Here is a 12635-nt window from a genome sequence, read left to right as displayed (position 1 = left end):
AATTCTTGCCATACATTTCTGCGGAAATCAATCTCGATTTCCTTCTGACGCAAGCAGCAGGGCTGCCCTGCCGAGACCCCAGACCTTCATAAACTGAAATGGTCTTCACTGTTCAATTAGCAAATAAGACACAAGTCACTAAACATGTCTGTAAAAATGCATTGTCTGTAAAGACCTAGATTTTAGGAATTTTCCACTCCTTTGTCTCAAAGTTCCTTGCTCATTTCTTTCTTGTTTCTTAAGTTATCCCACTGTTTCAGTTTTCAGTTTGTAGAGAATAAATTGGAGGAATAAGAGCCATCTGTTTTTGGAACAATGGATCATTAACTTAAATGTGTGTCAAATTCTATCATTAGTCCTCATACTATGCACAAGTTGAAGATTTAGTTCATATAAATTAATTTGATTATTTTTAGTCCATTTATTTTTTGAGTTTTATAATTTCAATTTTGACCTAAATGATATATGTACAATATGACCAAATCATAGAGAAAATGATAATGAATTTACAACCTCATCATCAATATAATGTCAAATAGAATAATCTGAGTACTTGATAATTTATTGCCCATTGATAACGATACAAATTTTAAATTTTTGGAAAGTAAAAGAACTAAAAATATTATTTTAAAAAATAATAAATATACATGATTAATTAATTCATTTTATTTTACAATGTGTGAATAAAACACCTTCACCAGCTCCACCTATTGACCTACATAGCATAATAGTGTTGATGTACAGTCCATTTATATTCATGAATTAGCTTGCCTTTGGCTACCTACCGAACTATATGATAAATGCTCTCAAAACTTAAATACATCAAATTATTTATTTCCCTCCACCATATAGTAAGTTCTCATCAACAAGAATAAAAGATTTATTTATTTTTCCAAATTTAAATAATCCATGAAAAAAAACAAAAGCTTGCTGTCAGCACATTGTCATGAAAATGTCACACAATGAATATAGGGTATAGCTGTGAAGCTACATGATGATGATTAAAATCTGTCAAAATATGCAGTACTGCAATATTATCTGAAAGCAGCTGGACATCTGTTTGTTGTTTTCTTTTATTTCATGATGGATTGTCCTTGAACACAAGAAAACGAAAGAGAAAAGAAAATTGCAGGTCCAATTCATGAATGATGAGATCAAATCTGCCTGTGGACTGTAATTGATCGGGACGAACACATGATTTTATATCAAATGGTGAATTTAGTTTTTTCAAATTTTAAAGAGAATGAATTTGAATTTATAAAATTTCATAGACGAAAAAAAATCTAAAATATACGATAAATTTAAATTTTCAAAAGACAATTGTCACCGCATGTCCCTTCGATTGGGAACTGGTTTTGGGTGAGCAGATTAGTGAGGGGAAATGAATGTGGAAAATGACTTTGTCTTGAAGGTGGGACGAGAGTATGATAATATGCACATGGGAAATGATCAGATCAGACATCATCAGGCATGCACAGGATGATAAAAATAAACGTAAATGATCTAAGTAATTGGTTGGGAAACGTGTCATTGATGTTGCAAGTGATAAATAAATAAATAAATTGCCATTTCAGTCCCATATCTTCCTTTGAAATCTCCCAGAAACCATTTATTTATTTTTGTTAGGTTGCCGTTTGCATTATTCATGCAAAGTTGACAGTCACGTTTGCCCTACCAAAGAAAGGTCACCATTTAGTTCGGTAAAGAATATAAACCCATGTGGGTAGATGTTAATTAAATATTTAATAATCTATTTAAATTAAAATATATTATTTTAAATGATGAAAAATATATATATATTTTCCCTCACCAAGATGTCTGAAATCTGAATCATGCAATACAAAATCAGCACAATCTCTGAAAATTAGTTGGCAACTTAGCTTAGTAAAACCAAGATGTCTCCTTGATTAAAATCTTGCAATTTATATATATATATATATATATATATATATATATATATATAGAGAGAGAGAGAGAGAGAGAGAGAGAGAGAGATTGCTCAAATATTAAGTTTGAAGATAGAGATTTGCCTTGGAAGCATAAAATTAGTACATTATTGTTATCATGTGACACATACAATAAGATGGTTGTTCATATTTTCTAAAAATAAATAAGGATATATGGTGGAGAAGAAGAATGTGAAAATGAGGTAAATTGATAAAGTTTTAAATATTGAGAATTAAAATAAATGTATTAGTTATTTTAAATCAAGATAAAATTAATAGAATATATAACTTTTTAGGATTAAAACTTTCATTATATTAGGTAATGTCATGGGCAATCCGACCTGGCCCGAAAATTATACATCCTCCACTCGACACGACCTGACCCGAAAAGTATACACCCTCCATCCAACCCAAATCCAATCTAACTTTTTAAGATAAAATCAGAACCCGATCAGAAATTATATATTTATTAAAAAAATATTATTTTATTCAATAAAATAAGGATTTAATTGAAATATATATGGGTACTATTGTAATTATCCCTAAATATATAAGGTAATATTATATTTTTAGATCGGGTCGGATATTTTTCACCTTAAACCTAAAACCAAACGTAATCTCTAAAAGAACATGACTCGACCCTTCCCGAAACTGAATTTTTTAAATAAAAAAACTGATCCAATTTGGGTTCGGGTCCATGGCCATCCCTAAATGTCATAGTGTTCGTCTAGTCAACAATAAAAAAGAAAAAAAAAACAAATGATTAAAATAGAACCAAAACGTAACATTACTAGCAATTTTATTTAGAAAGTAATTGAGTGGCCAAAATAAAAATACTATCATTATTTAATGATCACACAAACAGTTTACCCTATTATATTTTTTAAACAGAAATTGAGCGCTTCAAACTCTTTGAATCTTTAAAATTTTGATATTTATAGTAAAATACCGTTATGTTACTATACACCATAGCATATTTCTTCCCATATACTAATTGTAATAATATTATGGGTAAAGTACTCGAATGGTCCCCGACTATAATGTTTTGCTGTATTAATTCATTTTACTATTAAAAGTTACAAAATGGTCTTTCAACTATAGAGTGTTGCTTTATTGAGTCTATTGACTATTAAATGTTATAAAATGATCATCCGACTATTCATTATGTTACAAATTCGTCCTTTTCGGTTAAAAATTTGACGGCATTATGGGCTAAACGTTAACATGATAACTATGATGTAATAAAACTTTATCTCAGTCATTAAGTTAACGTCCAACTTACACAACTGTCAATTTTTTAATGAAAAATATGAGTTTCAAATATAATGAGTAGTCAGGTAACCATATGTAACTTTTAATAGTTGATGGATTTAATAAAGCAATAGTCTATAGTCGGTGGATCATTTTATAACTTTTAATAGTCGAGAGACTTAATAAAATAGTACACTATAATCGGGAACCATTTATATACTTTACTCTAATATTATTTTATATTAAAAATGATCTTAAATCCAAAGCAACAATTTGTCAATACAAATAAAGAATATAAATATACTTTAGAATATACCAATCTTCAACATAAAAACAATTAAGTAGACAACAATCTTAACAAGACTTTGTTATGAAAATTCTTTTCCCCTCAAATTCCAATCTTCAACAACGAATTTCAATGCGTTTAAACATATGTCATATTATGGTTCAAGAAATTATGATAATTCATATAATTAAGGGTAAAGTACACAAATGATCCCCTGACTATATTGATTTATTAAGTTCATCGACTATTAAAAGTTACAAAATAATTGTCTGACTATAGAATATTGCTTTGTTGAGTCTCCCGACTATCAATAGTTACAAAATGGTCATCCGACTATTCATTATGTTCCAAACTCGTCCTTTCCCGTTTAAAAAAATGGCAGTTGTCTAAGCTAGTCGCTAACATGATGAATGAGATGTGATAGTTGTTTGAGATTTCATGATCATATTTTATCACGTCACAGACAACAAGTCAACGTTCAACACATAATACCGTCAAATTTTTAGCAGAAGGTGACGAGTTTGGAACATAATGAATAGTCGTGTGCCCATTTTGTAACTTTTGATAGTCGATGAACTCAACAAAGCAACACTCTACAGTCGGAAGATCATTTTATAACTTTTACTAGTCGATAGACTTAATAAACCAATACCATATAATCGGGACCATTCATCCATGTAATTTACCCTATAATTAATTGAATTGTATAAAAAAAAAGACGTTAATGACATATGCCTACAAATTAAACCAAACCTATTCTCAACATATGCCTACATGTGACTCATATTGCCAAGATAAATTATTTTTTTATAAAAAAAAATCATAGGCCTCTCGGTCTGATTTTGCCTCCAATCCCCAAACTATTTTGACTTTCAGACTTTGGTCCCTATAATTAAGTTTCGTGAATTTAGTATTATAGCCAATGAGGCATTTGACTTTGTAGTGAGATTAAGGTCATATGTTTCAGCCTTATTGTATATAACTATCACATGTAAGATCGAGTTTAGATATATTTCTATTATATTCAGATTAATCGAGTTCTGTAAAAAAAATAATAGATATTATCAAATTAAAATTCAACTTTTAAATAATACTTTTTAAATATATGTTTTCTAATTATGCTTTTTTATTGTATCACGAGTTATAGATTTTTTTATATTATATTTAATTTTTATAAATATTGATATGTATAATTATATCAATAAATGGTTTAATTCAAACAAAATTAACTGAAAATATTCATTTGATTTAAACAGAACGAAACTCAAATTTAAGATATCGAAGATCCAATAAAACCTCAATAGTATAATGCAGAATTTAGCGTCTTTTCTTATATTTGATCATCTGCAACGTGGGCCCCATCACTTGCCACGCTGGGAAGTGTATGAGCGTGGGACGCGTAGCTTGTCCTCGTCTTATAGCTTAGGATAAATAATTAGTTTAGCACCTAAACTATCAGTTTTGATCTGTTTGAGTACTTAAACTTTCAAAATTTTCAAAATCATACTTAATTTTAGTTTTTATTTTATTTTAGTATCGGCCGTTGAAAAATTTAATTTTTATTTCATTTCAGTATCTCTGTTCAAAATTTAACGTTAAATTTTGAAAAGATTGAAAGTTTGGGTACTAAAATGAATCAAAAATAATAGTTTAAATACTAAATGTGTTAAATTTTTAACGACGGATACTAAAATGAAAACTAAACGCTAAATATAGTTTTAAAAAAATTAAAAATTTAAATACTAAAATAGATCAAAATTGATAGTTTAGATACTAAACTAATTAAAGCTAATAGTTTAGACACTAAACTCATAGTTTACCCTATTAACTTACCCTGTCCCACACGTGTACTAGTGGAGCCCTGCCCTTTCTTTCACGTTGTTTCAGCCTTCAGGAGAGGGTATCAAGGAAAAAGAAAACACCCATCGCTATGCTTACGTGGCAGAGGCTCTGACTGTCTGTTATTGAATCTTTCCATCACAACCAATTAAGTGAATAAGGCGGTAAACCCGGTTCTAGGACCAACATCCCTAAAATACCCCTACATAGTTAAAAAAATACCGAGAATCTACATTTATAGGTTTGGTCTAATTTCAGTCCTAGTTCCTGTATTTTTTATATATCTGAAAGTAATTCATTCTATTTTTATTCCTCTAATTTAGTCCTCTATCTCTTGATTTATCAATCTAATTTCGATTAATAATGTTGTCAAAAGTCTTCAATTGAACTGGATTCCATGTCTTTCAAAAATATTCGTATGACCAATATTATACACATGAAATATTATATAAACAAATAAAAATATTAAATATAAAATTTGTAAGGTTTTCAATTTTAAATATGATATTGTTTAGAATTAGAGAGATTACATTTCAAATACAAAAGAGCACAGGGATTTGGAGCATAATTAAGCCATACATTTTATAATTTGATTTGGATTGAATTGCATATTGGAGTGAAATAAGAGGGAGAATAAGAGGTTAATTTGGTAAACAAATCCTAAAATAGGCAAAATACCAAAAACAACAAACAAATCTGCATTTTTATATAACCTTAGATTTTTGCTCCACAGATATATTTAAAAAAAACCGAGCCGGACCGACCTAAATAAACCCCACCACCGGTCCACCACCCTCTATAACCCTTTCATTTCACCCTTCATAAAAGCCAAAGCAAAGCCAACTCAAACGCCATCATTTCCATGGCTGTTGAAGCTAGGCATCTCACTCTTTTCCCTCCTCAATTCTTAGGAAACAGGTTCGTTTTAAACAGACCCAAACTCTCTGAACAACGAAAATTCTTCTGAAATCGTTCTTTGTTTACAGGGAAATGATGAATCCCATTGAAGCAAACGGGAATCTGTATCCGCCGGAGATGGGATACGTTTTTCCAACGGAGGCGGAAGGGTTGCTTCCTTTATATAACTCTTTGGTTAAAGATCAAAAAGCTGCAGCGGCGGCGGTGATGAAATCAGAGAGTAGTTTGACGTACAACAATGTTCTTCCGTTACCTAGAAAGCGTTCAAGGGATTCCATTAATCCAATCCTTTCGTTTCCTTCTCTTGTTCAGCAACCCCATGGCAATATCAACAATAGTAAAACTTGCTCTCCGTTTTCGTTTCTGGGTCATGATGTTTCCGTTCATATGGAGCAGCAACAGTTGGATATTGACCATCTTGTCTCCCAACATGTGAGTGTTTTGCCTAATATTGATGGAATTTGTTTGTTTTTTTCTTCATGTTTTGATATTGATGGCATTTGGGAATTTGTTTTTTAGATGGGGAGAATGAGAGTGGAAATGGAGGAGAAAAGGAAGAGGCAAGTGAGGAAGATAATGGAGGCAATCGAAGGCGGTGTAGTGAAGAAGCTAAGAGCCAAAGAGGAAGAAATCGAGAAGATAAGGAAATTAAATTGGGCACTCGAAGAAAGGGTGAAGTCGCTGTGCATAGAGAATCAAATATGGCGAGACATGGCTCAGACCAACGAAGCGACGGCCAACGCACTACGGACAAACCTAGAACAAGTCCTCGCCGCCGCTTGTACTCGTGGCGTAGAGGAGACTGCTGCCGCGGCGGAAGCGGCTGGAGACGAGGTTGATGACGAGCAGTCTTGTTGCGGAAGCAGTCATTGGGAAGTTGAGAAGCAGTGCATCCCGGAAAAGACCGCCGAGGAAGGTGGCATCGCCGGCGGGCGGTGGTGTAGGAATTGCGGGAAGGTGGAATCGTGTGTGCTGCTGTTACCATGCAGGCATTTGTGCTTGTGTACTACTTGCGGGTCGTCGGTTCATATTTGCCCCGTTTGTAAATCCTCTAAAGATGCTAGTGTCCATGTTAACATGGCATAAGGCCCCCCCCCCCCCCCCCCCCAAAAAAAAAACTCATTATACCCGCAAAAAATACCCACACAATTCAAGAAAAATGTTAGATTTTCCAAAATTTTGTAATTAATTAGATTAATTCTTTTTCTATTTAATTAGTTCAATATTTTATCACATTCGAAATCATATTTTATTAAATATTATGGATTTCATAAATATAATCCAGCATATATAAATCTCAACAAATATACATAATAAATTTCATTTATCATATAAATAATAAATTTCATTGATAATATAAATATTCAGAGCAGAGATTGGCACATACCATTTTCAATATACATAAATCTTAACGTCTATTAATATTGATTATTAATTCTCTTATTTTTTATATTATATCTTTTATTTTTTAGTCTTTTTAATTTTGAATAAGAATGTTCGTCCTTTTGACATATTTTTCTATGCTCGTGACACAATTCTTATTATTTTTGGTACGTTTTCGCATAATTTTGTGGTTGTTTTGGTGTTCGCACAAGAATCATTACGACATTTAGTTTCTTATTGATTTATCGGTGGTCACGTATAGTCAGATTATCTCTTTGATAAAAAAATTTGTTTACCGATATAATTAGAATTATATAGTGAAAGCAGTCTGTCAGATTGTTTGGTTCGTTCACCACTCTTTTATCATTTCGTAAAGTGTCTCATTCGACAGAGAGAAGAGGTTTTTGTGGAGGTTACTGGATTATTTAATGTTAGTCGTTATATAATCAGAATTATATTTAATTTGTTAATATCTATGTGATTTTATTAATGGAGTGTTGAATTGATCAAAATTTGACCATATATAACTTTAATTCTAAATTTTAATAAAATTTGAATTAGATAAGTGAAATTTAATAATTTTGTTAAATATTTGGATTAAATTATTGTAATTTTAAAAAATCTGTATAAAAAATCATTTGAATTCATTTACTTTGTTTTTTTATTTGTTATTAACATCTCAAAGATTAAGATTTTAAAGGGAAAATTACATTTATAAATATTTTTTTTAAACAATTAGGGAGGCGCGTGTTAGAAAAAATAAGTTAAAAGGGAAACAAGTGTGGGACCCACAGACTGAGGGGCATCTACCCGACACAGAGTGGAAGAAGATGCTTTGAAAAATAAAGGCTAAAAAGTTAGATAGGAGCGTAGGGTGACGCGCGAGAAAAGCGTGGAGTCAACCAGGAGGGAGATGACCGAAAAAGAAACGTGTGAGGCAAAAGCTGACACGTAAGACGCGCGCAAATGTCGCTGTTGTTTGTTCTGCCGCTGTTTTAGCAGTACTAGTCCCCACTTCCCCATTCGTATTTCATAGTCCAAAAACGCACCGTTTCAAAACACTTTTTTCTTCTATTAAATCTCAAATATTCTTATTATATTGTTATATTTCATGGTAAAATACACATAAATAATCACTGCATTATATCGCCTTTTCTATTAACTCTTTTGATTATAAAAATTAATAATAGACTACGTAATAATAATAAAAAACCTAACGTTATATTTTTAACGGGATACTGAAATGAAACAAAAACTAAACGTTAGGTATAATTAAAAAAAATTGAAAGTTTAGGAACTAAAATGGACCAAAACTGATAATTTAAGTACTAAACATGTAATTTACCCTTATTATTTATTTAAAGATTTTTTATTTGTTTAAAGGTGTTGAAGATTTAGTATCATGAATTGATGTGTCAAATAAGTTGTCCTCTTCATTGATAAAAATAGAAAGAAAAAAAATCATATTCTAAAATTACTCAGTTGGGTGTGGGGTAAGAACAGCAATGGACACTACAAAGCATAGAATATTGATCCAATCAACAAGTATAATGGACCACTCCTTTGATGGAAACCCTAACTTTGTAAAAGGGGCACTCACTTTGTTCACTACCTCCATCATTTGGAATTGATTTTTGTTGCTTTTCTTCCTTCCTCTTTGGCTGTCCCTTTTTCTCATATGTATGGGGTAAGGGGATGTAAGATAGTAGACTGTCCCCAATACCAGATTGAGAGCAGCTTTCGTAAGAGACATTCGAATTATGAAATGTCCCTTTTCTTCATTCCTAATTTCTCTAAATATTTTCATTTTTTTTAATTTTAGAAGCTTTTTAAATAATAAAATAGTATTAAAAAGAATTTATCTCTTAAGACCGAAACAGATTCGAGTCCGAACTAGTGTTAACATGAACCCGAGTTGGACCTGGAAATTTACGACATGCATCTGACATCCACCCGACCTGAGAACGACCTGAACCCAAATTGAACTTGATAATGTGAAAACTGAACCCGACCTGCATCCGACCTGATATGAATCCAAACTCGAGATTAACTTGGTAAATAACTGTTATTACCCTACCCGTTTTCAAGTTGACCTGATATAAACCTGATCTGTAATTGACTCAACCTGTTATTAAACTGAACTGATATTTATCTGACTTGTATTTACCTGTAAATTACAATTAATGAAGTGAAGAAATTATGAATTTTTAATAATAACTATGATAATTTTTTTAAAAGGTGATTAACTATGATAATTAAATCAATGTATTTAATTTTAATGTTTATAAATTGTAACTTATATATATATTCAAAAAATTTATTAAATGAATGACTTGAAATTGATAAAATTAATAATAAATTTAAAACAAATTAGTAATTAAGATAATATTATTACTAAATTTACTTTATATTACTAAATTTACTTTATTTTACTAAATTTACTTTTTATATATATTATGATAATAATATTAAAAAAGTAACTATAACTATAAAATTAATCTTATTAAATGATTCATGAATCATTTTTCAACTTTTAATTAAAAACTTACATATATTAAACATGATTCTAGTTATGATAATATTAAGATATGAGATTAAAGATTTAACAACTTTATAAATATTGAAACAAACAAAATGTGTAAATGTAAAAATTAAATTTATTACAACTTAATACACCATAATACAATTAAATGGAGTAAATAAATTTATGTACAAATTTAAACTCTCGGATCTTATAACAGAAGTTTTACGTGAAAGCTTGACTTTACTACCAGAAATTTCTTCATCGAGCTTTTAATTATTTCAAATGATCTAAATGTTGTCTTCCGATTCAAAACCATACAACCAATTTCGAGTTGTTATAAAAATCTCAACATTTTTAGGTAAGAGTTTCACTCTCAACTTGTTCAAAATTCAACCACCCATGCTAAATGAAGATTCAGAAGCAGCTGAAGTAATTGAAATGACCAATATATCTCTCGCCATGCGAGAGAGTACTGGATAAGAAACACTTTGTGATTTTCAATACTCCAAAATGTAAAATTCAACTTCTTCATTACGGGGAATAAGAGGCAAATTAAGGTAGGCATCAACATCCAATTTTTCAGTCATTGAAGCAACTAAATTGGCATCCAAACTCTGAAAAGATAAATAAAAAATTTATAATTATGAAAACAAAATAAGAAAATTAAAATAATTAAACTTATGAAAAGTTAAAAATTGACCTGAAATAGATCATATTTTTTTAAATGTTCAAAGCCAATTGGAAGAACTCGACCCACTTGTCTCTAGAGATGTGTTACTTTGGACAGAAGAAGAAGAGCTAGAAAGTGCATATTTTGAATTATATATATATAAATTAACAAACTCATTATATATGATAGTTACCCTTCATTGAACCTCGTCCTCTACATAAAGAACACTACACAACTCCTTCAAAAGTTGTATTTTATATCGAGGATCCAACAAAACAGCAATAGACAAAATCAATAAATGATCAGACCAATATTTCTCATGTAATTTAAGCATGGGTCCTACCATTATAGAAATGCCTTCACAAGAATCATTGTGGGCATCACACAACAACTTTTCAATTGAAACAACATTGGCCAAAAACAAGTTAGAGGTGTGATACCTAGAACCAGATAACATAGTAGTAATTTCATAAAATGGCTCAAGAAAATCACAAATTCTTTGAACAGTTTCCCACTCATATTCAGTAATCATATCCAAGTAATTTTCCTTATTCACAAACAAGTTAATGGTTAATTTAGCATCAAGTTCCCTATGAATCATTAAATAAGTAGAATTCCATCGAGTGGGAACATCTATTAATAATTTACCATGAAAAGAAGAATTGCAGTCTTTAACATCTAATTCAAAGGCACAAAGTCGGGAATAAGAAGAATCAATAAACTTAACAATTTCTCGTAACTTAATAATAGAAGAATCAATTACCTTCAAACCTTTTAAACTATCAAGTTCAAAATGTGGGCACACACCTTATATGAAAATACTTATCATTGCATGGAAGAGGAGAAATAACATGCAAATCATCTCTAAGTATTTTAACCATTTTATCATTTACAGAAGCATTGTCAAGAGTTATGGTAAAAGCTTTTTTTTCAAGATCCCACCCGCATATAATTTTTTCACAAACTTAAAAATTGACTCAGAATCATGTGGTGGAGGAAAACAACAAAAATTAAGTATTTTAGACTACGGTTTCTAATTATTATCGACATAGTGTGTAGTTAGAGCAAAATAAGAACATGAAATGCATACATACCATCCATCACATGTAAAACAGGTTCGACTTAAAATAGAATGCATTGAATCAAGTAGGTATTTCTTATGCTTGTCATGTTCTAACATGCAATACTTAGTAATAGTATACCTCGAAATATCCTTCACGTTAACATTAAGGTAATGATGCAAAACCCTAACTTTTTCATGCTCAACAATACTCAAAGCATAACCATGACACATAATAGTCTCAGCAATCAATTAACAATATCTATTTTTATCAAAAGAACTTACCATACTAGGATTTTCAGCAAGGAAATCCTTATAAGCTTGACATTTATCAATATGCCTTTTAGGGTTAGATGTACCAATATAAGAATCAACTTTATACTTTTTTTGTTTGCAATACTTACGTTGGGCATAAATACCACAATCAGGAGGCTTGATGAAGGTATAATGGTTCCAAACAGAAGAAGTTCTTCTCCCAAATTCTGATGCAACTTTCCTCTTACTAGTAATAATGTCATCAACTACTGTGGACTGTTGGTCATTTATATCATCTTCAAACAAATAACAACAATAGATATTTGTTATAACAGAAAATAAAATAAAAAACAGCAATAAAAAACAATAAAAACAAAATATAAAACCAAATATAAAACAAAAATAAAAAAATACAAAATAGAATATAAAACATAAACATAAACATAAAAAACATAAATCAATATAATACAAAAATAAGAGATTTACATGGTCAGCAGAATATA

At 30.4% G+C, this 12635-nt stretch overlaps 1 protein-coding gene across 1 annotated transcript; it reads left to right on the top strand.

The window, feature by feature from the left end:
- The first annotated feature begins 5 nt into the window (after positions 1-5).
- On the top strand, positions 6-7473 carry LOC120159158 (probable BOI-related E3 ubiquitin-protein ligase 3). Its single transcript, XM_039169814.1, has 4 exons — positions 6-211; positions 6181-6240; positions 6309-6672; positions 6760-7473. The coding sequence occupies exons 2-4, from the start codon at positions 6185-6187 to the stop codon at positions 7324-7326; spliced, it is 987 nt and encodes a 328-aa protein (XP_039025745.1). The 5' UTR covers positions 6-211; positions 6181-6184; the 3' UTR covers positions 7327-7473.
- Positions 7474-12635: the final 5162 nt, after the last annotated feature.

Source organism: Hibiscus syriacus, unplaced genomic scaffold (assembly GCF_006381635.1).
Source record: "Hibiscus syriacus cultivar Baekdansim isolate YM2019G1 unplaced genomic scaffold, ASM638163v2 tig00111342_pilon, whole genome shotgun sequence".
Lineage (NCBI taxonomy): Eukaryota > Viridiplantae > Streptophyta > Magnoliopsida > Malvales > Malvaceae > Hibiscus > Hibiscus syriacus.
This window is presented reverse-complemented; position numbering and strand designations above follow the sequence as displayed.

What these genes read in the sequence shown, in the direction of transcription:
- LOC120159158 (XM_039169814.1), top strand. Translation starts at nt 6,185, where the DNA reads ATGGCTGTTGAAGCTAGGCATCTCACTCTTTTCCCTCCTCAATTCTTA. An exon ending in CCTCAATTCTTAGGAAACAG is followed by an intron (nt 6,241 to 6,308) that starts GTTCGTTTTAAA and finishes CTTTGTTTACAG; the next exon opens with GGAAATGATGAATCCCATTG. An exon ending in ACCATCTTGTCTCCCAACAT is followed by an intron (nt 6,673 to 6,759) that starts GTGAGTGTTTTG and finishes TTTGTTTTTTAG; the next exon opens with ATGGGGAGAATGAGAGTGGA.